The 22,930-nt window shown below is 43.3% G+C and overlaps 1 protein-coding gene across 1 annotated transcript in view; it reads right to left on the bottom strand.

Moving 5' to 3' along the window:
• The window catches only part of LOC137425858 (uncharacterized), a 156,146-nt gene that overhangs the window by 31,348 nt on the left and 101,868 nt on the right, over positions 1-22,930 (bottom strand). Inside the window, exons 38-42 of the mRNA XM_078775227.1 lie at positions 16,655-16,911; positions 16,133-16,384; positions 11,091-11,360; positions 10,589-10,750; positions 640-755 (exon numbers count right to left, since the gene is read on the bottom strand). Coding sequence (XP_078631353.1) covers positions 640-755; positions 10,589-10,750; positions 11,091-11,360; positions 16,133-16,384; positions 16,655-16,911 — 1,057 coding nt within the window. The remainder of the gene's footprint in view (positions 1-639; positions 756-10,588; positions 10,751-11,090; positions 11,361-16,132; positions 16,385-16,654; positions 16,912-22,930) is intronic.

Here is a 22,930-nt window from a genome sequence, read left to right as displayed (position 1 = left end):
TAACACCTGATTCCTGTGGTGGACTATCCACGATTTACATGTTCAATGCACACAATATACCGAGATGCAGATTATCATGGTAAGATGGCCAACTGATGTGTGATATCATACATGTTTTCCATGTGTACATAATCCAGAGGGAGAGAGTGTGTTTAGCAATGTGGGATGTTCGATGTGAGCAATATTTGAAATTTGAACTGCGTTGGTCGCCGGTACTTGATAATCAACTCTTGTGTAAAAATCACTTAGTGCATCGTTAATAGCTCCGATCTTCATGACACCACTATATATTCTTGTTTTGACTGCTTCTGCTCGACCATTCCATCTTCATGCAAGACATCCAAATTGTGAGCATCATTGTATGATGACGGCAATGTACAATTAAATAGCAGAAAGGCCAAAAAGGAGAGAAACAGCCAGTTGTTTCGTGACACTTAACAAAACAAGCAAAATTAATTAAAAGTCTCGAAATACCCGAGCCATGCAAAACATAATTGAACTGAACCACAACAATAACTTTGTGAATTATTTGCCAATTACACATGATGTGACCGATTATATATTCCAACAGTTAATTTTGGTGATGTTGGTATGTGAAAATTAATGTCAGTACATTTGTGTAGCACACAAAAAAGATACCTGAACTGTGAAGTGTTTCACAAAGCTCTTGTACTTTTCACTGGTTGGGTTCTTCATATCTTCGAAATATAATCTGTTTGTTGATTTTAGTTTAAGATTGACATTCTTCAAATGACCTGTATAGAGAGAGACAAAACAGCATCAGAGCTCCTTCAGATATACCATACATGCTTCTTCGAAATCAGATGCTTCAAATATATGCATTGCCAAGTAAGGGCAGAGAGGTTTTTTAATTGTATAGTCCGAGCCGCAGCTGGGTATAATTGATGAGGTGAGAGCTGATTGGTTGGTCCTTCCAATTTTGTGTGAGACACATGATGGCCTTCAACTTTGGTTTATACCTTTTGGTTTATACCCTGTAGTTTATACATACGGTACATATATATACATACGGTACATATGTTACGGATTCGTCACTTCCGTTGTTGTGGTTTTCATCCACTGCAAACATTTTTGATTCCATGTACTATTATTGTTGTCGTTTAAGGGAGATAGAGATTACTGTTTTCAAAAGGTAAAAAAGTTAATGTTTTAAATGAAACCGGAACCGGACGATGACGAAGAGGAAGAGGAGGAGGAGAAGGCAGAGCGAGTGAGTCGGACAAGAAGCCTAGCTGCTTCAAGGTCTTGAGCGAACGTTGGCTAACGAGAGTCACGAGTGAACTTTGGGTTTCCCGGGAAAGGAATTCCTGCGACAGAGTCGTTATCGCTGTGACAGATCAACCTGCGTGTCAGATTTTGCGGTCGATTCCGTGGAGAATCATCGTAGTGCCGTTACGCCTCGAGAACGGGCCGTCGGCCATTTTGACTCGCGTGCTTTGCGCATCGCTCAAGGTTTTTCATCTCACTTCAACCATTTTCACCGCATTCAGACGTTAATCTGGTGTGTGTGTGCAACCTTGCTTTTGAGTGGGAAATCTGTGGTTCGCCGATTGGGAGCCGTGAAACGTCCATACCCAAGGGTGTGATTTCCCAGTCGCCTTGAGGGCACCTTTGCGCAGCTTTGGCAGCGGGACTGTGACCGTCATCCGAACGGGATTCTGGTCTCGATTGGACATCGTTCTGACGATCGCTGGAGCGGATCGACTTGGGCTTGATTCCGGAATAGAGACATTGGGGAATGTTCTTCTTTTCGCTCACTTGGAGCACAGTGAGTTATATTGTACAAACCTGATGGTACCATCATCGGAAATATATATTGGTTGTACAATTGACTACTATTGTTGTTGTACTGTTATTCTTGTGTGATCTTAATGCAATATTTGTTTGTTGGTAACAATTGGTGTGGCTTCACCATTGATCTTTTATATACAGAATAACACATCTTTCTGCCGTGACTCCTCTCGGGGCTCGGAGGTACACCGTGACCGGGGTTTGGGGAGGAGCACGTAACAATATATATACACACACACTTCCAGTCCAAAGTTTTAGAACACCTCAATTTTTCCAGTTTTTATTGAAATTTATGCAGTTTAATGTCTCAATGGACTCTGAAATTAAGCAAAGAACAAATAAACAATTGGACATAAAAAAATAAATCATAGAATCATTTTGTTTAACCAAATTTAATTTTAATTTTTGACTCAGCAAAGTAGCCACCTTTTGCAGATATAACCGCCGAAAACACTCGTGGCATTCTTTCTACAATGGAAATCAAATATTGTTCGGGAAGTTCTTCCCAACAGTGTTGCAGAAGTTCCCACAAATGTGTTGCACTTGTGGTTGCTTTGGTTTCACCCTTCTGTCCAGTTCATCCCAAACCAGCTCGATGGGGTTTACGTCTGGAGACTGTGCAGGCCATTCCATGATTTGAAGCCGACCGTCTTGTTATTTTCCTCGAAGGTAGTTTTGACATAGCCTGGAGGTGTGTTTAGGGTCATTATCTTGCTTTTGGATGAACCCCTGACCAACTAGCGTATACCAGAGGGTATTGCATGGCCCTTTTGATTCAGGGTGCCAGTCACTCTGTGCAAGTCGCCGACTCTGGATCCAGCAAAAGAGCCCCAGACCATCACGCTTCCTCGAACCATGTTTGACAGTTGGTGTCACACACTGAGGAACCATCCTTTCGCCGACTCGATGGCATACAAAAACCCTGCATGATGAACCAAAGATTTAAAATTTTGATTCATCGGTCCATAAGACCTTATTCCAGTCTTCAGTAGTCCACTGGCAGTGCTTCATGGCCCAGGCAAGCCTCTTTTTCTTATTTTGCCATCTTCGCAATGGCTTTCTTACTGCCACTCGACCTGTCAAACCTGCAGCTCGAAGTCTTCTCTTCACAGTTGAAACTGAGACTTGCTTACTTCTACCAGTGTTAAGCTGTGCTTGAAGCTGTTGTCCTGTGAGCCGCCTATCACGCAAGCTGTTGACTCTCAGAAACTTGTCTTCTGATTCTGTTGTGGCTTTGGGTCTGCCAGACCTCTTTCTGTCAGAGTTTCCTCCAGTTTACAATATACTACTTCCTGCAGTGCAATATTGTCCAAATAATGCTTTTAGAGGGTGCAATAACAGTCTGTTCCAAAACTGCTTTTATACAGACAGGGGGTTTGTAATCAAGTAATCAGCAGAGGTTGGGACAACTGTAGGAATTGTTTGCATCAACTTTCAAGGCTTAATTTACTTACATTGCTGCAGAACAGCTGTAAGTTGTTAACCCATTGCTTGTTCCCTGAAGAAGGCCATTTTTTTTTACAATATAACTGCAATTTACATTATTTTCCCATTTTTGCTTACCTAAACTTTTTTTTTAACCTCGAGCAGTTTACTGCTTACCTTTGTACCATTTCATGTTATTCACTGGACATTAAACTGCGTAAATTCCAATAAAAACTGGAAAAATTTAGGTGTTCTAAAACTTTTGACCGGTAGTGTGTATATATATATATATGAAGGCCTGATCAGTCTCTCACTCGTAATTGGAAGGAACAACCAATGAGGTCTCACCGTTTTTTTGGATACAACTATACATAGTCGAGGTTTGTGGAGGAGCTGGTATGAGCATACTGAACGGATCAGGACACAACAGGCCAAAAGGAACTATTGAGAGAAGGGGTGAAACACCAACTCGGTTTTTTTTTTGGTTTTTTTGTATACAGAATCGAGGCTCGTGAAAGAGCTAACATTTATTTCACAAACAAATCAAACAGACATAACAAAATATATAAAAAGAGGGAGCGGTAGACAAGATGGGGAGAGAGGGGGAAGCACACAAACACAACATTTGAGAGCAGGGATATCGGGAGATGTGTGGGAGGGAGAGGGCTTGGGGGGAGGAGGCATGGGAAGGGGGGGGGGGGGGGTGAGAGAAATATAAAACACAAGGACACCAAGGACTTCCAGGACAGAAGTTGGTATTTCAAAAAAGTGGATTTGGGGTGAAATTAGCAGGGGTAGAAAAGATCAAGGTTTTGGATGGGGGAAGATAAGAGATGGTGGTGAACAGCTGTTTTAAAGACATGGAGGGAGGAGTGGGATTGAAGAGAGTGATGGAGTTTGTCCCAGAGGCGGGAGAAAAGAGGAATGAAGGAGTGAAGGTGAGCAGAGAGTCTTGATTTTGGCAGTTTAACCATGAGAGGGTTGCAGGCAGATCTTGTGCGACCTGTAGGAATATTTGGGGGACAGAGCCCAGAGAGAGCTGGGGGGGGGGGGGCAAGGCCGGAGAGGAGTCGGTAGAAGACGGAAAGACCACCAACCTGCCTGCGGTGAGTGAGTGAAAGGCCCTTGGAGTTAGCTTCATCGCGGAAGATTCCAATGAGTCTGAACGTTTTGGTTTCAACAGCGTGAAGACGAGCTAGGTGTGAGGCAGGAGCACCAGCCCAGAGGGGAGAGCAGTATTCCATTGAGCTGCGGATGAATGCCTTGTATGTGGTGAGGAGCTCAGGTGTGCCAAGGAAGGACTTCGCACGACGGAGGACGCCCAGTCGGCGACTGGCTTTGGAGGCCAGATTTGAAATGTGGTTTTCCCAGGAAAGATCATGGCAAATAGTGAGACCCAAAAGCTTGAGTGACAGAACTTCTTGGAGAGGATTATTCAGAAAGTGGATGGGAGGGTTGTCCAGTCGGACTTTTCGGAGAGACATCGTAAGAGTGAGAGATTTATCAGGATTGAAAGACATGTTCCATTTGTTTGCCCAGTCTGTGATTTTGTCCAGGTCTGCAGAGAGCGAGGAGGCTGCAGACTGCCGATCTGAGGGATGAGGAATGGAGCGACAGAGAGTAGAGTCATCAGCAAAGAGATTGAGAGGATTTTCAAGAGAGTCAGAGAGATCATTGATGAAGACCAGAAAAAGCACAGGGCCCAGAACACTGCCTTGGGGAACTCCAGCCTGAACAGGAAGAGGAGATGAGAGAAACCCATTCAGTGCCACATGTTGACTACGACTAGAGAGGAAGTCCACCAGCCATGCATGGAGATTTCCATGGATACCAAAGGAGGAGGGTTTGGTGAGCAGTGCGGGGTGCCAGACCGCATCAAAGGCACGTGATATGTCAAGGGAGACAGCTCTAATTTCCTGTTTGGCATTGAGGACCTCCATCCATTGTTGAGAAAGCAGAAGCAGCATGTCCAGAGTAAGGTGACCATGTCTGAAACCAAATTGATGATCAGAGATCAACAATTTGATCAACAATTTGGTTTGTGTGTGTTGAAGGCCAACATCAAGGCAGACTGGGGCAAACAATGGGTTTGGGTGGAATGAGGGGCTGCAGAGGGAGGATGCATAGGGTGGAAAAGATGGATACATAAGGAAACTCTCAGGAGGGAAAATTGGAAGTTTGGAAGGAGGATGGTTTGGCGATTGGGGATTGGGGTTAACAAGGGTAGAAAAGATCATGGTTTTTGATTGGGGGAATCTGAAATGGTGGTGAACAGCTGTCTTGAAGGCCTGGAGGTTCCACATGCAGGGAAAAAGAGAACCAAATGAGTGCAGGTGAGCAGTGATCCTGGATTTAGGTAGTTTCATCAGGAGAGGGTTGACGGTGGACCACGTGTGCCCTGCAGAATCCTGGGAGGACAAAGCATGGAAAGAGCAGAGGTGCAAGACCAGAAAGCAGGCAGGAGAAGACAGAGAGACCACCAGATCTGTGTGCGATGGCAAAGTGATAGACGCATTGACTCAGCATGGGAGAAGTCATGGGAGAAGTCGGTGACTGGCTTTGGCCAGCTAGGGCTAGAACTTTATCATTAATATTATCTCTGCCCTTCCTTTGCAACACATGTATATATTATATAAATCAGGAACACAACATTTTATAAAAAAAACAAAAAAAAAACATATAGGAATGGAATCCCCAAAACACAACCAAACAAGGTTGTAAGGAATTACAATAAAGGATTGACACCACAATACAACACCACAATTCTTTTAAGGACTGCAATCATGACATATTTTGACATTTTTGTTATAGGTGGCAATAGTAACAATTGTATAAAGATGTCTTTGCTGGAGGTCGTTGTAGATTTGTAGTGTGGGATGAGGAGAGGGTATTGCATTTGGGTCTGTTTGTTTGTCTGTCTATCTGTCTGTCTGCATCGAACGTGAGTATGCTTTTCTCTGCAACCGTTGGTCAAATTGCCAAGAAAATTTCACCATCGGAGCGCAACCTCCTGTAGAATTTTTCATGATAATTATGTCGTCATTGGTCAGGTGGTATGGGCGCCATCTTGGAAAAACAGACAAACCCTCCACCTCTCTATCGCCGAAACCGCTCCATGGGAAAAATTGAAACATGGCTCATTGATATACGTATACGTACTCCATATGATAACACACCCGAGGGCACTTTAATAAACAAATGATATTCAAGCCTGGCTACGAAATAAATTGTATATGAAATTAAGGTCTGTAATATATAGTCCATTCAGACTCCCTCTCGACTTTATCTCGACTCTAATTCACCATCTGATTTCAATTTTCATAGTCGCTAGGATGACTTAAGTCTCAGTTGCAGCAAAATGTGAGAAAATCAAACGAATATTGGCATTTTAATCGTAACTAGAGCAGTGTGACGGTGTCATCAATATGCCTCCACATTGTCCCACAACGGATAGATGCCCTCGTTCACCGTCCTAAAAATAAACAAATTTGGTTCAAATCCCTTCAGCTGTTTTCAAGTATCACATTTTCATCAGCCATGACTGGTTTCACATCGATCGGTGAAGCGGTTTCAGAGAAGGGATTTTTAAAATTATCAACTTTCAAGCTAATATGGCTGCCACACCACATGACATATGACCTTAAAAATGTACACTTCTGAAGATGTATGGGTAGGGATCACGTTTGGGATGTTTTGTGTTGATCGGATAAGGTTCATTTTTCTATCCAAGATGGCTGCCAAACCACGTGACCGACAACATCATCATTTTCAATCTATATGCAACAATGGTGTCAGATGATATTTGTAAAATTTCGCATCGATTGGGTAGGCTGTTTCAGAGATATAATTATTTAATATTTTCCATCAATCCAATATGTCTGCCTGATGGTGCGCAGGCGAGATAGGGGGTACCTCCGGGACACAAAGGTGATCCTGGGGGAGGAGGCTGTTTCACAGCACCACTTGGTTGTCTGCGACATAAGGGTGAAAGGTGCGAGGAGAGCTCGGCGGGTGAAGTACCAACCGAGAATGAAGGTGTGGAGGTTGAAAGAGGTGACAGTGAGGGAGGCATTAAAAGAGAGGCTGAGTATGGTAGAGGATGATGTGGTTGAGCTTGAAAGTGGTTGGATGTCAATGAAAGATAGTCTGTTGGGAGCCGTTGGTGAGGTATGTGGATGGAAAAAAGGACCACCGAGGCACTCGGAAACATGGTGGTGGGATGATGAAGTTGGAAAGAGGATTGACGAGAAGAGGAAGAAGTTCAAGGAGTGGCAGAAGGCAAAGGGTACGGGAGCAGAAAGAGCAGAGCATTAAAGTTATAAGGCAGCCAAGAAGGCTGCAAAGAAAGAGGTAGCAAAGGTGCAGGAGGCATGTAGGAAAATGTTCGGAGAACGCTTGGATTCGGAAGAGGGTCAGAGAGCGGTATTCAGGATTGAAAAGCAGATAGCGAAAGAGAGGTGTGATGTGATGAGGTGAGTTGCTTGAAGGATGAAGTGGGACAAATCGTTGTGGACCCAGATGGAATTAAAGGAAGATGGAAAAGATATATGGAAATGCTGTTGAATACAGAGAATGAATGGGATGGCAGCATAGAGAGTAACCCAGTTTTAGGACCGGCAGAGAAGATAACTGAGAAGGAAGTTGAGGAAGCGATAAAAGCAATGAAGAGTAGAAAAGCGGGAGGGCCGACGGGAGTTGTGGGAGATATGTTGAAGGCAGCGGGAAATTGGGGTGTGAAGAGAATGACAGAGATCTGCAATCTGGTGGTGAAAGAAGGCCGCATTCCAATGGATTGGGAACTGAGTACCCTCGTCCCTCTATACAAGGGGAAAGGTGACCATCTGGAGTGTGGCTCGTACCAAGCGATAAAGTTATTGGAGCATGGAATGAAGGTATTGGAAAGGGTGTTGGAGAGGAGGAAAAAGAAGAAGGTGAGGATCGACGAAATGCAGTTTGGATTTATGCCAGGAAGAAGAATGACAGACGCGCTCTTTGTTGTGAGGTAGTTGCAGGAGAAGTACATGGAGAAGAGGAAGAAGTTGTTTCTTGGGTTTGTTGATCTGGAGAAAGCATTCAATAGGGTTCCACGCAAAGTATTGACATGGGCATTGAAGAAGTTAGGAGTGGAGGAATGGTTGATCAGAGTAGTGATGGCAATGTACAAAAGAGCGCGCACAGCTGTAAGGACGAAGGACAGGAACAGTGGTGAGTTTGAGGTGAAGGTGGGAGTGCATCAGGGGTCGGTACTAAGTCCACTACTATTTGTAGCTGTGATGGAGGTGCTGGCTCAGAACGTGAAGGAGGGTTTACCGTGGGAGTTGTTGTGTGCAGATGATCTGGTGTTGATTGCAGAAAGTATGGATGGACTGAAGGAAAAGATGAACAAGTGGAAGGAATGTATGGAGTCAAAAGGTCTGAAGGTGAATATTGGAAAGACGAAGGTGATGGCAAGTGGTAAAGCATGTGGTGAGGTGGAAAGAACTGGCAATGTGCGCTGAGTGGGTTCATCAAAAATGCAGTGGTCTGAGAGGGTCATTAACCAGTGTGGCAGCTACATTCAAATGTAAGATGTGCACAGAGGGAGCTGCAGATGGAGGAAATGTTGAGTTGGATCTTGGAGATGGCGTGAAGCAGGAAGGTGTGAAAACATTTTGCTACCTCGGAGACATGCTGAATGGAGAAGGTGGATCAGACTCGGCAACGGTTGCTGGAGTGAGATGTGCATGGAAGAAGTTTTGGGAACTGAGAGGCGTGCTGATGAGGAGGGGAGTGTCGTTGAAGCTGAAGGGAAAGGTGTATGCTGCATGTGTGAGAAATGTTATGATTTATGGGAGCGAGACATGGGTAATGAACATAGAGCAGCAACAAAGGCGGGAAAGGGTGGAAATGCGAATGGTTCGGTGGATGTGCGGAGTATCGTTGAGAGAGAGGAAGACAAATGATGAATTGCGAAAGATGATGGGAATAGAGCATGTGATTGATGCTGTGAAGAGGAACAGGTTGAGATGGTTTGGTCATGTGTTTAGGAAGGATTAAAGTGACTGGTTGAGAAGAGTGATGGAAATGAATGTCGAAAGAAGTAGAGGACGGGGAAGACAGAGAAAGACTTGGCTAAAGATGGTGGAAGAAGAAATGCGGGCAAGGGGGTTAACAAGGAGAGATGCAGGAAATAGGGCAAAATGGAGAAGATTGTCATGGGGACCGCAAGGCTAACCCCCGCTCTAACAGGGAAAATGGCCTTTAAATGCATGTTGTTGTTGTTGCTGTTGTAATCCAATATGTCTGCCACACCATGTTACTAATGACGTTTTCATGATGATCTTTTAATCACCTTGCCTATTTAATGACACACGTAAAATTTTGATTCAATCATTTTGGTGGTTTGGGGGAAGATGGTTTAAAAAAAATGTTTTAGGTTAGATCCAATATGGCTGCCAAACCATGTGACCTATGATTCCATAAATTTAATATTTCAATGCAAATGGGTCGTAGATCATGTGCCTGCATTTTCAGATTTTTAGGATGAGGAATTCGATTAAAACATTTTTGGCTCGTTTCCCACTTTACCGATGATGTCATTATTATAATGCCTTTGTTCCCCATTGGGAGTACTGGACAATGTGGCAAGTTTCAAATTTTTCCATTCAGCGGTTTCCGAGAAATATTTTTTAAATTATTTGCGTTTAATCCAAGATGGCTGCCATACAACGTGACCTGTGCATCACAATTATCATAAAAACGCACTATGAGAATCGTGGTTGGAGAAAGCCTGTCTTGTTTCGATCATCTGCCTGCGATGCGCCGGGATGAGCTGGATGAATTGCCTTCACCTGCACGAGTCACTGCCTGATGATAGAGCCAGCGCGAGAGTCCAAGGGCAGACAACAGCATGACAACTGTTGAACCAGGGGTTTCCAACAACTTCACGCTACGTTTCGACACCGCCCCGACACTCCCATACCCCCATCTCACTCCACCCATGATCCATCCTATCCATCACTTGGGACTGACACAGGCTTACCTGTCTGTGTCTGGTGAGTCAGGGGCCGGAACCACGCTCTGCTCTTCCTCTAATCCTCTCGTTCTGTCTGTCTACTTTCCTGGATGATTGAGATGACGTGTCTGCCATATATGCTTGGTATAACCTTAAATATATGGGAGCCCGTTTTTCATTATTTATTATGGGGAAATCACACTTCGTTTCCTCAGTGTAATTTCTCGGTCTAAAAGCAAAGCCATATGCTTGGTATAATGATGGTTTCAGTTGCAAGTGACAATGTGCAAAAAAACATGGTTAATAATGCGCAAAATGTCATTTGATTCTAAATTCCTCTGAGCAGGATATATTTACCTTTTCCAGGTGAATTCACAAGAGATATGGTTGGGATTGCTGGACTTAAAGTTGTTGTTGTGGTTGCAGACACTGCAGTAGCTGATATTCCTGTTGCAGTTGTTGTCATCTGTAATGTTGTTGATACCAGAGAGCTTGGAGTTGCGGTTGTTGCTGGAGGGGCTGAAATTGAAGACATTGTAATCTCTCGGGATTTAACATAATTAAAAGTTATGAATGAGGAAAGCAGCAAAAAATTACAAGATTAATGGAAATTAACAGATGGAAATGTCATGCGATGATGCAGAATAATAAGAAGAAACGAAGAAAAATAACAAATCTAATGTCTTCCGACTGCACTGTTTTCTTATTTCAACTTTTTTATCAGAAGCAGGGAAAGAAAACAGAAAACTAATTGCATTTTGCACTTGGAAACAAGAATAATGTTGCTGTTTCTTCTGAAGCAATACAGTTCACAAAGGTTGGATATCAAGTTTTTTCAGAGAAATTAATCAACTCATACCTGTGCAGTTGATACCATTTCCGTTGAAGCCATCCTTACAGGTACATTTGAAGGAACCAATGGTGTTGGAGCAGTTTGCATTGCTGTGGCAGTTGTCTTTGTGGAGAGTACATTCATCCACATCATCACAAATGGAACCTTTACCATTGAAACCAGGCTTGCAGTCACAGGAGAAGCTGCCATTGCGGTTTTCACAATTGGCGTCTTCAGAACAATATTCCAGGATTAAGCATTCATTTGTGTCAACACACGTTCCGCTTTCACTTTCACCTGCACCACAGACAAAGATGCAATTAAACTTTTTTTCACCAAACCGATGAACCATATATTGATGTTTCTCGTATTGGGGAAAAATGGTTAAAATGACCCTGAAAGTTGAAAATTCAGAACACGGTAAATTGCTGTTTCAATTTCAATAATTAATCAACGCAGCTTCTTCAGACATCTTTATTGATGTGCAAACAATGTACTAAACAATAAAATAGAAACAAAGTAAAATAAAAAGTTGTGAGGCTCAAGGATAAAATGGGTATTGTGCAGTCAAGTCAGGTGCAGCTGACATTTCCTGTTATCTGCACCTGCCTGCAAAATACAAGGGGTTGATAGTAAACATAGGGCAGGAAGATCGGTTAGCAGAGTAAAATTAGACTATCAGAGAGGAGCCCAGAAAGAAAGGAGGAGAGAATAACACAACTCCATCTTTGAGAGGTTGTGTCTTCAACAACAATTTTAAATGTAGGACGAATGGAAGTGAAGTTCATCTGAAGAGGGAGATATTTCCAGAGGGTGATAATATAACAAGAGGACGTCATGCGTAGCACGATACTTGCAAAATCCGCCCTCCCCCAAAAGTTTTCCAATGATACATGATGGCCTATGTTGACCTTTTGGCCTATGATGACCTCAAAAATACTTGGTGGTTGAATTCAGTAACCAGATATGCAAGTCCTCTTCAAATTTCACATCAATTAGATGAAAATTGAGGATTTTAGAAATGTGGCCTATGTTGACCTTCTGGCCGATGTTGACCTCAAATATACTTGGTGGTTGAATTCAGTGACCAGATATGCAAGTCCTCTTCAAATTTCAAGTCAATCGGATGAAAATTGAGGATTTTAGAAATTTGGCCTATGTTGACCTCAAGAATACTTGGTGGTTGAATTCAGTGACCAGATATGCAAGTCCTCTTCAAATGTCAAGTCAATTAGATGAAAATTGAGGATTTTAGAAATTTGGCCTATGTTGACCTTTTGGCCTATGTTGACCTCAAATATAATTGGTGGTTGAATTCATTGACCAGATATGCAAGTCCTCCTCAAATTTCAAGTCAATTGGATGAAAATTGAGGATTTTAGAAATTTAGCCTATGTTGACCTTTTGGCCTATGTTGACGTTTTGGCCTATGTTCACCTAAAATATAATTTGTGGTTGAATTCAGTGACCAGATATGCAAGTCCTCTTCAAATTTCAAGTCAATTGGATGAAAATTGAGGATTTTAGAAATTTGGCCTATGTTGACCATTTGGCCTATGTTCACCTCAAAAATACTTGGTAGTTGAATTCGGTGACCAGATATGCAAGTGGTCTTCAAATTTCAAGTCAATCGGATGAAAATTGGGGATTTTAGAAATTTAGCAAATTTGGTGACCTTTGGCCTATGTTGACCTTTTGACCTATTGACCCCAAAAACAATAGGCTTCTTGCTTTTGACCAACTCTACCACTTGGTGAAGTTTGGTGAAGATCGGTTGAAAATTGTGACCTGTAGGCCGGTGACAAACAAAGAAGCAAACAAACAAACAGACAGACAGACAGACAGAATCACAAACACAACCGACCAATATACTTGAAAAATCTTCGATTTTGCAAGTAATAAACCACAACTGTGCACACTGGCCACAGATTTGAAAGATTTATATGAACACAACCTCATCGACATCACTGCATTGGACCTATTGTCGTTACCTGTAAGAAAAATCACTCGGTGTGAAACTTAGTTTAAAGCTTAATTAAAGACGATTTTACCTGTACTTGAAAGCACAAAAGGCACCTCACAGTGCTGATAGAAGGAAAGTCTACACCCCCTTTCAAATTTTTCACCTTTTTTTCTTTATAGCCTGGAATAAAATTGCATTAAATCACACTTTTTCCACCTTTATTTACACATCGTAACTCACAACTTCCAAGTGAAAAACAAATTCTACAAATTTCAGAAAATTAATGCGGTTAATTTTCCTTATCAATGGGGAGACAAATGCGCTCCACCAGTAGCTTTACGCCATCCCACCACCCCCTTTCACCCAGCTCTGAGGCTGTTCAATCCCACTCTTCCCTCTAGAGTCTAGACACTTCAAGCAGGCAGTGAGTGCTACCTCCCTACCTTCAACCTTTTCCTCCCAAATTAAACCGACCAAATGTAACCCACCCCTCTTACCTGCAGGTTAGTGTGTTTCCTCACCTCTTCTCTTTCCCTATTAGTTTATTACCCTGCTTGTTGTGCCTATATGTGGCCCAGCTGCCCCACTGTCAGCTTGCTGACTTTTCACCTCCTGTCACCTTGCTCTTTCATGAGGCTCAATCTTGTTTAGATAAAAAGTCACGAGATCGGAAAGATTGCAGAAGTGAGTTATTTTGTGAACGTTTGTGAGGACATGTTTGTGAGGATGCAAGACATTATATAACTTTTTATATGAAAGGTTGTCGCTACGTTCTCTACTTCCGACAATCATTACGATCAAAATATGGTTTATTTTGATTAAGAATGGTTATAGCCATTTTCAAAGTAAGTGAAATAATTTCTGTTCTTTTTGATGGTGTTAAAATGTTTGATTGCAGAATAAATAATTATGTAGATGTTCAAGTGATGTGGTTGAAGAATAAAAGTTGTTAAGAATGAATGGGTGAAATATTCAAATGAATCTATAAAAACAATAAAAGGGTCATAAAAAGACACAAGCAAAAGTATCCGTCCCCCGCGATGAGAAAAGTTATTTAATCTATTAATTTAAATTAGTTAATGGACTATCAAAAAGGTTTATTGTGTTGCACTCTTGGTTTCACGCAGTGTGAAAGCTCTGAGCTGCTTATACTGCCCACCGCAAAATGGAGAAAAATCTGGCGGTGGAGATTGTCGAAAAAGAGTGTAACCTAAAATATCCCCCCCCCCCCCCCCCCCTTTGCCTGCGAAATACTATTGGCATCAACATTATTAATGATTGTTCTCCTGTCATTTTAAAAGTGAACGTTGATGTTGAGCCATAGCTTTTGAAGCGCAGCACAGGAAGAGGCCACCATAAACATGAGACAGACACCACAGTTTGCAACATACAGTGTCTATAGAAAGTCCACACCCCTTTTCAAATTTTTCACCTTTTGTTGCCTCATACCCTGGAATTAAATTGCATTAAATCAGATTTTTCCACCTTTATTTGCACATCGTAACCCACAACTTCCACTTCCAAGTGAAAAACAACTTCTACAAATTTCAGAAAATTAATTAAAATATAAAACTATCATATCTTGGTTGGATAAGTGTCAACCCCCCTTATAATAGCAATTGTAAATTTGTTCAGGTGTAACCAATCACCTTCAAAATCACACACCAAGTCAATTGGCCTCCACCTCTGTTAAATTTGAGTGATTCTGATCATTTCAGAATAAAATCAGCTGTTCCTGTAAGTTTCCTCATTTGCGTAGTGCATTTCACAGCAAAGACTCAACGATGAGCAAAAAGGAGCTTTCCAAAGACATCCAGGATAAAGTTGTGGAAAGGCACAGATCAGGGGATGGACATAAAAATATTTCAAAGGCCTTGAATATCCCTTGGAGCACAAGCAAGACAATTATTAAGAAGTGGAAGGCGTATGGTACGAAGACTTTGCCTTGATCAGGCCCGTTCCTACAAACTGGATGACCAAGCAAGGAGGCGACTAATCAGAGAGGCCACAAAGAGGCCAATGGCAGATTTGAAAGAGCTACAGGCGTTTATAGCAAAGACTGGTCACTGTGTGCATGTGACAACAATATCCCAAGCACGCCACAAGTCCGGCCTGTATGGTAGGGTGGCAAGAAGGAAGCTATTACTCAAAAAAGCATACCTTGAGTCCAATTTGAGGTATGCCAAAAACCACTCCGGAGATACTGAAGCCACGTGGCAAAGAGTTTTATGGTCTGTCGTAATCAAGATGGAACATTTTGACATTATGTTTGGTGCAAACTCAACACAGCACATTACCCAAAGAACACCATCCCTACTGTGAAGCATAGTGGTGGCAGCATCATGTTATGGGGATGTTTCTCATCAGCAGAGACTGGGGCTTTTGTTGGGATAGAAGGGAAAATGGATGGAGCAAAATACAGAAAAATCCGAGAAGAAACCTGCTGCCCTCTGCAAGAAAGCAGAAATTGGGACGGAAGTTCACCATTCAGCCTGACAATGACCCGAAGCACACAGGCAAAACTACACTGGAGTGGCTAAGGAACAAAAAGATAAATGCCCTTGAGTGGCCCAGTCAGAGCCCCGACCTAAATCTAATCGAAAATCTGTGGCATCATTTGAAGATTGCTGTCCATCAACGCTCCCCACGCAACTTCACTGAGATTGAACAGTTTTGTACAGAAGAATGGGAAAATATTGCCCAATGAAGGTGTGAAAGTTGGTGGAGGCCCATCCCAAACAGACCCTGAGCTGTAATTGCTGTCAAAGGTGCTTCCACCAAGTATTAACTCAGTGGGTGCACACTTATCCAACCAAGATATTCTAGTTATGTATTCTTAATGAATTTTCTGAAATTTGTAGAATTTGTTTTACACTTGAAAGTCGTGGGTTACGATGTGTAAATAAATGTGGAAAAAGCCTGATTTAATGCAATTTAATTCCAGCCTATAAGGTAACAAAAGGTGAAAATTTTGAATGGGGATGTTGACTTTCTATTGGCAATGCATATATATATATATGTGATATTGCCATTGATCATTGTACGGTCTAATGCTTTAATATGGTGATATGTGGACCTTTCAAAAATGTGATCTTAATGTACTTACTGTTGTATCCTTCATTGCAGACACACTTGTGTGAGCCCAGTGTGTTGATGCATCTTGAATGGGGCTGGCATACTTTACTGACAGCATTACATTCATCAATGTCAATACAAGTTCCATTCTCATCAGTCCTGTAGCCACTTGCACAGAGACACTCATACCCTCCAACAGTGTTGTTGCATGTCTTGTCAGCTGCACACATTGCTTCTGGAGCAGTAAAACATTCGTCGACATCTTCACAGGAAGTGCCATTGCCTGAAAATGGGATTCAAATATCTGGGTTATATGAGCAAATGTCTATGTTGTGTTAAATTTACAGATCTACTTGTAAATGCAGGCACGTCGTTTCATGAAATGGGTCATTGTGCTGTATAAATACAGACGTGATGTCCAATTTAATAAAAAGTACCTCCTATTTGTAAAATAAAGATGCAATATTTTTATCGATGTGATAATGTGAAGTAACAAAAACAAATAATTATTTTGTGGAATGTAATGCCACATTTTAAAAGATGGATGCATTACCGGTATAGCCATTTTGGCATTTGCAGGTGTATGAGCCATAGATATTGCTGCAATTGGCATTGGCATCACATTGCAGGTTTCCTGATTGGCACTCGTTGATGTCCTCACATGACAACCCATCAGTCGACAATGTGAAGCCTTTTTGGCATGAGCACTTGAAACTGCCATCCGTGTCTGTGCAGTCACCAAGGTTTTTATCACATGGTTTCATGTCACACTCATTCTTGTTGGTGCATTGTGACCCATTCTGCTCATACCTGTGGAACATAGAAAAGCCGAAACTATAATTCACAAATAATTGTTGCAAGCATAAGAAAGAATGACATTTAACAACACCAATATGTTTGTATGTATGTATGTTTGTATGTATGTATGTATGTTTGTATGCACATGTATGGTAACAAAAATGACATGGGTTAATAGGGGTGAATGAGGGGTTCATTATTCAACAATGTAATTTGGTACCCAAATTAGCACCGACCAGAATGTGATGTCAATACAGCACATCATCACATTAGACCCTCATGTCTGTCTCTTCTCTCTCTGCTTAACTCATAATCACCCCCATTGTCCTCTCATACCATACAACTGCACCTCAACATGGCACGTCCACATATGCTGGCTGTGAACCACCGCAATGCTCTGGTGAGACAGCGCAACCATGTGCAGTTCACCAGCACTGCGAGAGTGCATGTGCAATGTGACATTCGTGAGGTGGGGAGGGAGGGAGACACTGCTCCACGACGGGGGTGTGGGGGGTGGGGGAGGGAGGGTGAGATTGAGGGTGGGGGTGGTGAGGCTGGCAATATATGCAGTGACGCTTGCATGCTGAGAGACGCCATCATGAGCAGACGCAAAGAGATGCATCAGAAGCAGGGAGTTGCCAGAAGAGACAAGCCAAACCATTGGAGAAGGGGCTGCAAGTTGGGAAGAGTCTGAAGGGCAAACCTGCAGCAAAACGTCCTCAGCATCCCTGCTAACATGCAAGACCAGCCTCCTGAAACTTCACCAAAGGGAAGACCAAACACAACTACAGCATACAGTTCTGTCAACTGTTCTGTTCTTCCTGTGTCTCTGCCCATGAAAGAATAGAAGAAGCATAGCGCTTGAAACCATTACCGTCTCGGATAAGCATGCTGATTGAGTTTCTCTTACATTTTTGTTTTTGACAGCAGTCTGTGCAACTAGTGGGTGAGTTCGCGAGCTAACAGTGGATGCGGATACCAGTGGATGCGGATACCAGTGGATGCAGATACCAGTGGATGCGGATACCAGTGGATGCGGATACCAGTGGATGCGGATACCAGTGGATGCGGATACCAGTGGATGCGGATACCAGTGGATGTGGATACCAGTGGATGCAGATACCAGTGGATCCAGATACCAGTGGATGCAGATACCAGTGGATGCAGATACCAGTGGATGCGGATACCAGTGGATGCGGATACCAGTGGATGCGGATACCAGTGGATGCGGATACCAGTGGATGCGGATACCAGTGTATGCGGATACCAGGGGATGCGGATACCCATGGATGCGGATACCAGTGGATGCGGATACCAGTGGATGCGGATACCAGTGGATGCGGATACCAGTGGATGCGGATACCAGTGGATGCGGATACTAGTGGATGCCGATACCAGTGGATGCGTATACCAGTGGATGCGGATACCAGTGGATGCGGATACCAGTGGATGCGGATACCAGTGGATGCGGATACCAGTGGATGCGGATACCAGTGGATGTGGATACCAGTGGATGCGGATACCAGTGGATGCGGATACCAGTGGATGCGGATACCAGTGGATGCGGATACCGGTGGATGCGGATACCGGTGAATGCGGATACCAGTGGATGCGGATACCAGTGGATGCGGATACCAGTGGATGCGGATACCAGTGGCAGCAAGCCGAATAATAAGCTGTGGCAGTTGTGTTGACCAAGTGAGAATGATCTCGCCCCCATCCCAAACCCCATTCAACTAACGTATCACACGCTGCACCATCCTCGTGCTCAAGAGGGAAGGTCAATACCTATATCTCCCCAACATATTTCTTTCCCGTTCAGTTACTCCTTGCAAATTTGATGTGCTGAACATTTAATTTAAGGATAGGCGTTGAGGTGTATCTGTTTAGATTAAGCGGTCCATCAGTTTCTCTGTTTCTTTACTTTCATTGCCGATCATTGCGCTACTCTTCTCTGCAATCATTAAAAACCCCATATTTTTATTCCAAGTCGCCATCGTTTTTGGTACATATTGGTATTCCAGAGCCACAAAATTATTGATCAGAGATAGAAATTATGCCAAAATCATAGCACGCAATGCAAACTACCACCCTACCAGCTGGCGTGTTGTGTAATCTTGCCTTCTGCTTGAGGTGCATTCTGCGGAACTTATCTCTGACACATCCTGGTTGGAGCTAGAGAAGGACGCCTTCGTGTGATGGCTCTGACTTCAAGAAGAAGTAGGTAATCCTCGTCATTCTCCCTGCTGCAAAAGCCTAAACACTAACCTTTTACTAACCCTAAAAACATCGACCCTATATGGCAGCATTAGAATCATCAATCGTCACAACTCAGTTCTCTGCCCTGGATGCAACAAATGGCTCCATCTCTAATCTACAAAACTATACCTTCATACAAGGATTACAGCTCGCAATGGACCTGTGGCGGTCCTATAAAACACCTCCCTGCGGTCACTCAGTCCACCCAACAATCACGAACCAATAAATTTCACGTGAACATTTTGCAGAGCAACATAAACGACATTAATAAATTCATCAATAAACACAAAATAGACACAGCACTCATTCAAGAGATCAAACTCAACAATGTTTCCAAAATCTTCCCACAACACTCTTTCATCAAAGGATCGACCAGGAAATCGTGGTGGAGGAGAGTTCCTTACCCTCATCAACAAAACATAATTTCTCCAACACAACGGCCCAGCTAACACAACACTATTGGGCCAACGTTGGAAAATAGACGTCGTGATTGCAACGAATAAACAACGTCACCCTGACGTCAACAATACTCTTGTTGTTCATTTGTTGTTCATTTGACCAAATGCCAACCTTGGCCCAACGGTGTTGTGTTAGCTGGGATCAATATTTTTTTAAACCAAATCTCACACATGAACCTAAACATTGTATATACAAGCCTAACAATAACAATGAAAATATAAATAATATATTTTGTAAGTTAACTTTGTTTCAGTTCCTGGGTCCATTGGACCCAGTTTGCGGAAAGTCATCTTTTTTTTCTCCATGCACGCTAGGGTTAATAGGCAAGATGCCACTGACTTCAAATTGTACATAATTAATAGATATGCTGAAAACTCACATGGCTGGAGAAGATAATATCGTGGAGTTTCTTCATTTTCAAACAATAACAATTTCTGGCTACCAGACCGTAAAACCAGTCTTATTGAAATTTTAAACACGTGTTCCGCTTGACGACTAGTACATTACTTTGAAGTTTCACACCACTAAATGCAGCGGTTCAAGAGATATAGTTTTTAAAGATTTTTTATTCATCCAATATGACGGCCAAACCATGTGATGTATAAATTCTTCAAGGCAGCATGATATTCGTAAGGCACGGGAAGCATAGGTGTGAAGTTTCCGTTTGATCTGCTGGGCCGTTCTGGAGGAGTGGCTTCTTAAAGTTTTATTCTTCAATAAATCATCGCTGCCAAATCATGTGACCGATGACGTCATGGTTGTGGAACGTCATTTTTACTAGAATATAAGACCCGTCGCTTCACTGACGGAAATACCAATCTTTGCTGCGATGGCTAATATATGGGGGAAGAAAAAAAAGGATTCCTGAGAGATCCTGCTGTCCTTGCAGGGATATTGTTCATCATGTCATGGGTATGTGATCGCACATGTAATGTTTTGACTCGATCTGTTTAGCCGTTTCAGAGAAAAAGGGTTTTTTAAGATTTGGTGTTAAAACAAATATGGCGGCCGAACCACATGACTGATGACGTCATAAATAAAATTCTCCACCAATTTATCCCCAGTTGACGCTCAAGAAATTTGATCTTGATCAGATGAAGTTTTGTACTTGTCAAATTATGACGTCATAATGGAGGCACATATATGACATAATTAACAAATGTTATTCCCCATGGAGAGTTCTTTACAATGAGCAATGTCTCAATTTTTTCTGCAGAGTGCTTTTGGAGACATAGAGGTGCAAAGTTTTTTGGTTTTTCCAACATGGTGCCTGCACCACGTGACCTTTGACGCCATAATTATCATTAAAAAAAAATTCCAAATGTGTAAGCGCACCTATGGTGAGGGTAACTAGAAAACAACATCCTACAAATACCCCGGAATAGAAGAAGATCCCCATGAACAACACAAAAAATGCATAAAACAATCAACAAAGAGTACCGATGCAGAATAAGATGAATTCTGAAATCAGCCCTCTCACCAATAAACAAAATCAAAGCTACAAACCAACTTGTAGTACAGGTATTCCAGTATTATAAACTGGCCACAATTGGAGATAAATAACTTGGACACCAAAACAAGGAAACTTCTAACTGTTTATATTAATCTACAGTTCTACAACTATGCTACGAAAAAAGCAATGCATTCTCCGAGGTTTTACTTGCCGAGATGAGGAGGAGGCGGTCCGATGAAGCTTACACAAGTGAACAGAACAGCGTGTGTAGGACTGTTATAACTCGAGAACGGATTAACGGATTTCAATAAATCCAACTACTGTGGATTCGGGTAACTCCCGGGAGTGTTCGTGACCCCCGCAAAAAAGATTTAAAAAAAAAAATGGGTCAATGGATACGCGTGTCAAAACTGCAAATGCCAAAACGTGGCGTCGGTAATTCCTGCACGGACAGCAGGATCTCCAAGGAATACTTTTTTTTCTTCCCCCATATATTAGCCATCGCAGCAAAGATTGGTATTTTCGTCAGTGAAGCGACGGGTCTTATATACTAGTAAAAAGTAAAAAGTGCTATTGTTTTACAAAGATAAACATAGATGCATACAAATACCAAGAAATAAAAGCCGACATTCTGTACTCTCAGTTTTGCTTCATATTCAACTTTTGTTCTCAAATCCAAATTCCTTGAGTATGCTTGCATGACTCGGCGCGCTCTGCGTGCATCATCACATGTTGTTTCAGATGGATAGGCATATTTGACCATTTCGGTGTCTTTTGGGTCTTCATGGTGTTTTGGGTCTTCAGGGCCATTTGGGTCTTCAGGATCTTTTGGATCCTCTGGGCATTTAAGGGTATATTGGGTCTTTGGGGTATTTTGGGACTTTGGTGTCTTCAGGGGCTTTTGGGGTCTTAAGGGTCTTTTGGTTCCTTTGGGTTTTCAAGGGTTTTTGGGGTATTTTGTTTTTTTTTAGGGGTATTTAAGAGTCTTTTGGGTCTAAAGGGTATTTAGCGGTCTTTGGGGGTATTCAGAGTGTTTGTGTGTGTGTGATCCACCCCCCCCCCTCCCGTGTGTGTGACCCACGCGCCCCCGTGTGTGTGTGACCCACACGCCTACGTGTGTGTGACCCACGTGCCCCCGTGTGTGTGACCCACGTGCCCCCGTGTGTGTGAGACCCACTCGCCCCTGTGTGTGTGTGAGACGCACTCGCCCCCGTGTGTGTGTGACCCACCCGCCCCCGTGTGTGTGTGTGTGACCCATCCGCCCCCGTGTGTGTGTGACCTATCCGCCCCTGTGTGTGTGTGACCCACCCGCCCCCGTGTGTGTGTGACCCACCCGCCCCCGTGTGTGTGTGACCCACCCATCCCCGTGTGTGTGTGACCCACCCGCCCCCGTGTGTGTGTGACCCACCCGCCCCCGTGTGTGTGTGACCCACCCGCCCCCGTGTGTGTGTGACCCACCCGCCCCTGTGTGTGTGTGACCCACTCACCCCCGTGTGTGTGAGACCCACTCGCCCCCGTGTGTTTGAGACCCACTCGCCCCCGTGTGTGTGTGACCCACTCCCCTGTGTGTGACCAACCCTTCCCCCCCGTGTGTGACCGACCCTCCCCCCTCCCCGTGTGTGACCCCATGTGCAACCCACTCTCTCCCCCCTTGTGTGACCCCCCTCCTGTGTATGACCCACTCGCCCCCTCCCATGTGTGTGACCCCCCCCCCCCCGTGTGTGTGACCCACTCCCTCCCTCCCATGTGTGTGACCCCCCTCTTCCATGTGTGTGACCCCCCCTCCGATGTGTGTGACTCACTTGCCCCCGTGAGTGTGTGTGACCCACGCGCCCCAGTGTGTATGACCCACGCACCCCC

The sequence above is a fragment of the Myxine glutinosa genome, chromosome 4 (assembly GCF_964187855.1).
Source record: "Myxine glutinosa chromosome 4, kmMyxGlut1.1, whole genome shotgun sequence".
Lineage (NCBI taxonomy): Eukaryota > Metazoa > Chordata > Myxini > Myxiniformes > Myxinidae > Myxine > Myxine glutinosa.
This window is presented reverse-complemented; position numbering and strand designations above follow the sequence as displayed.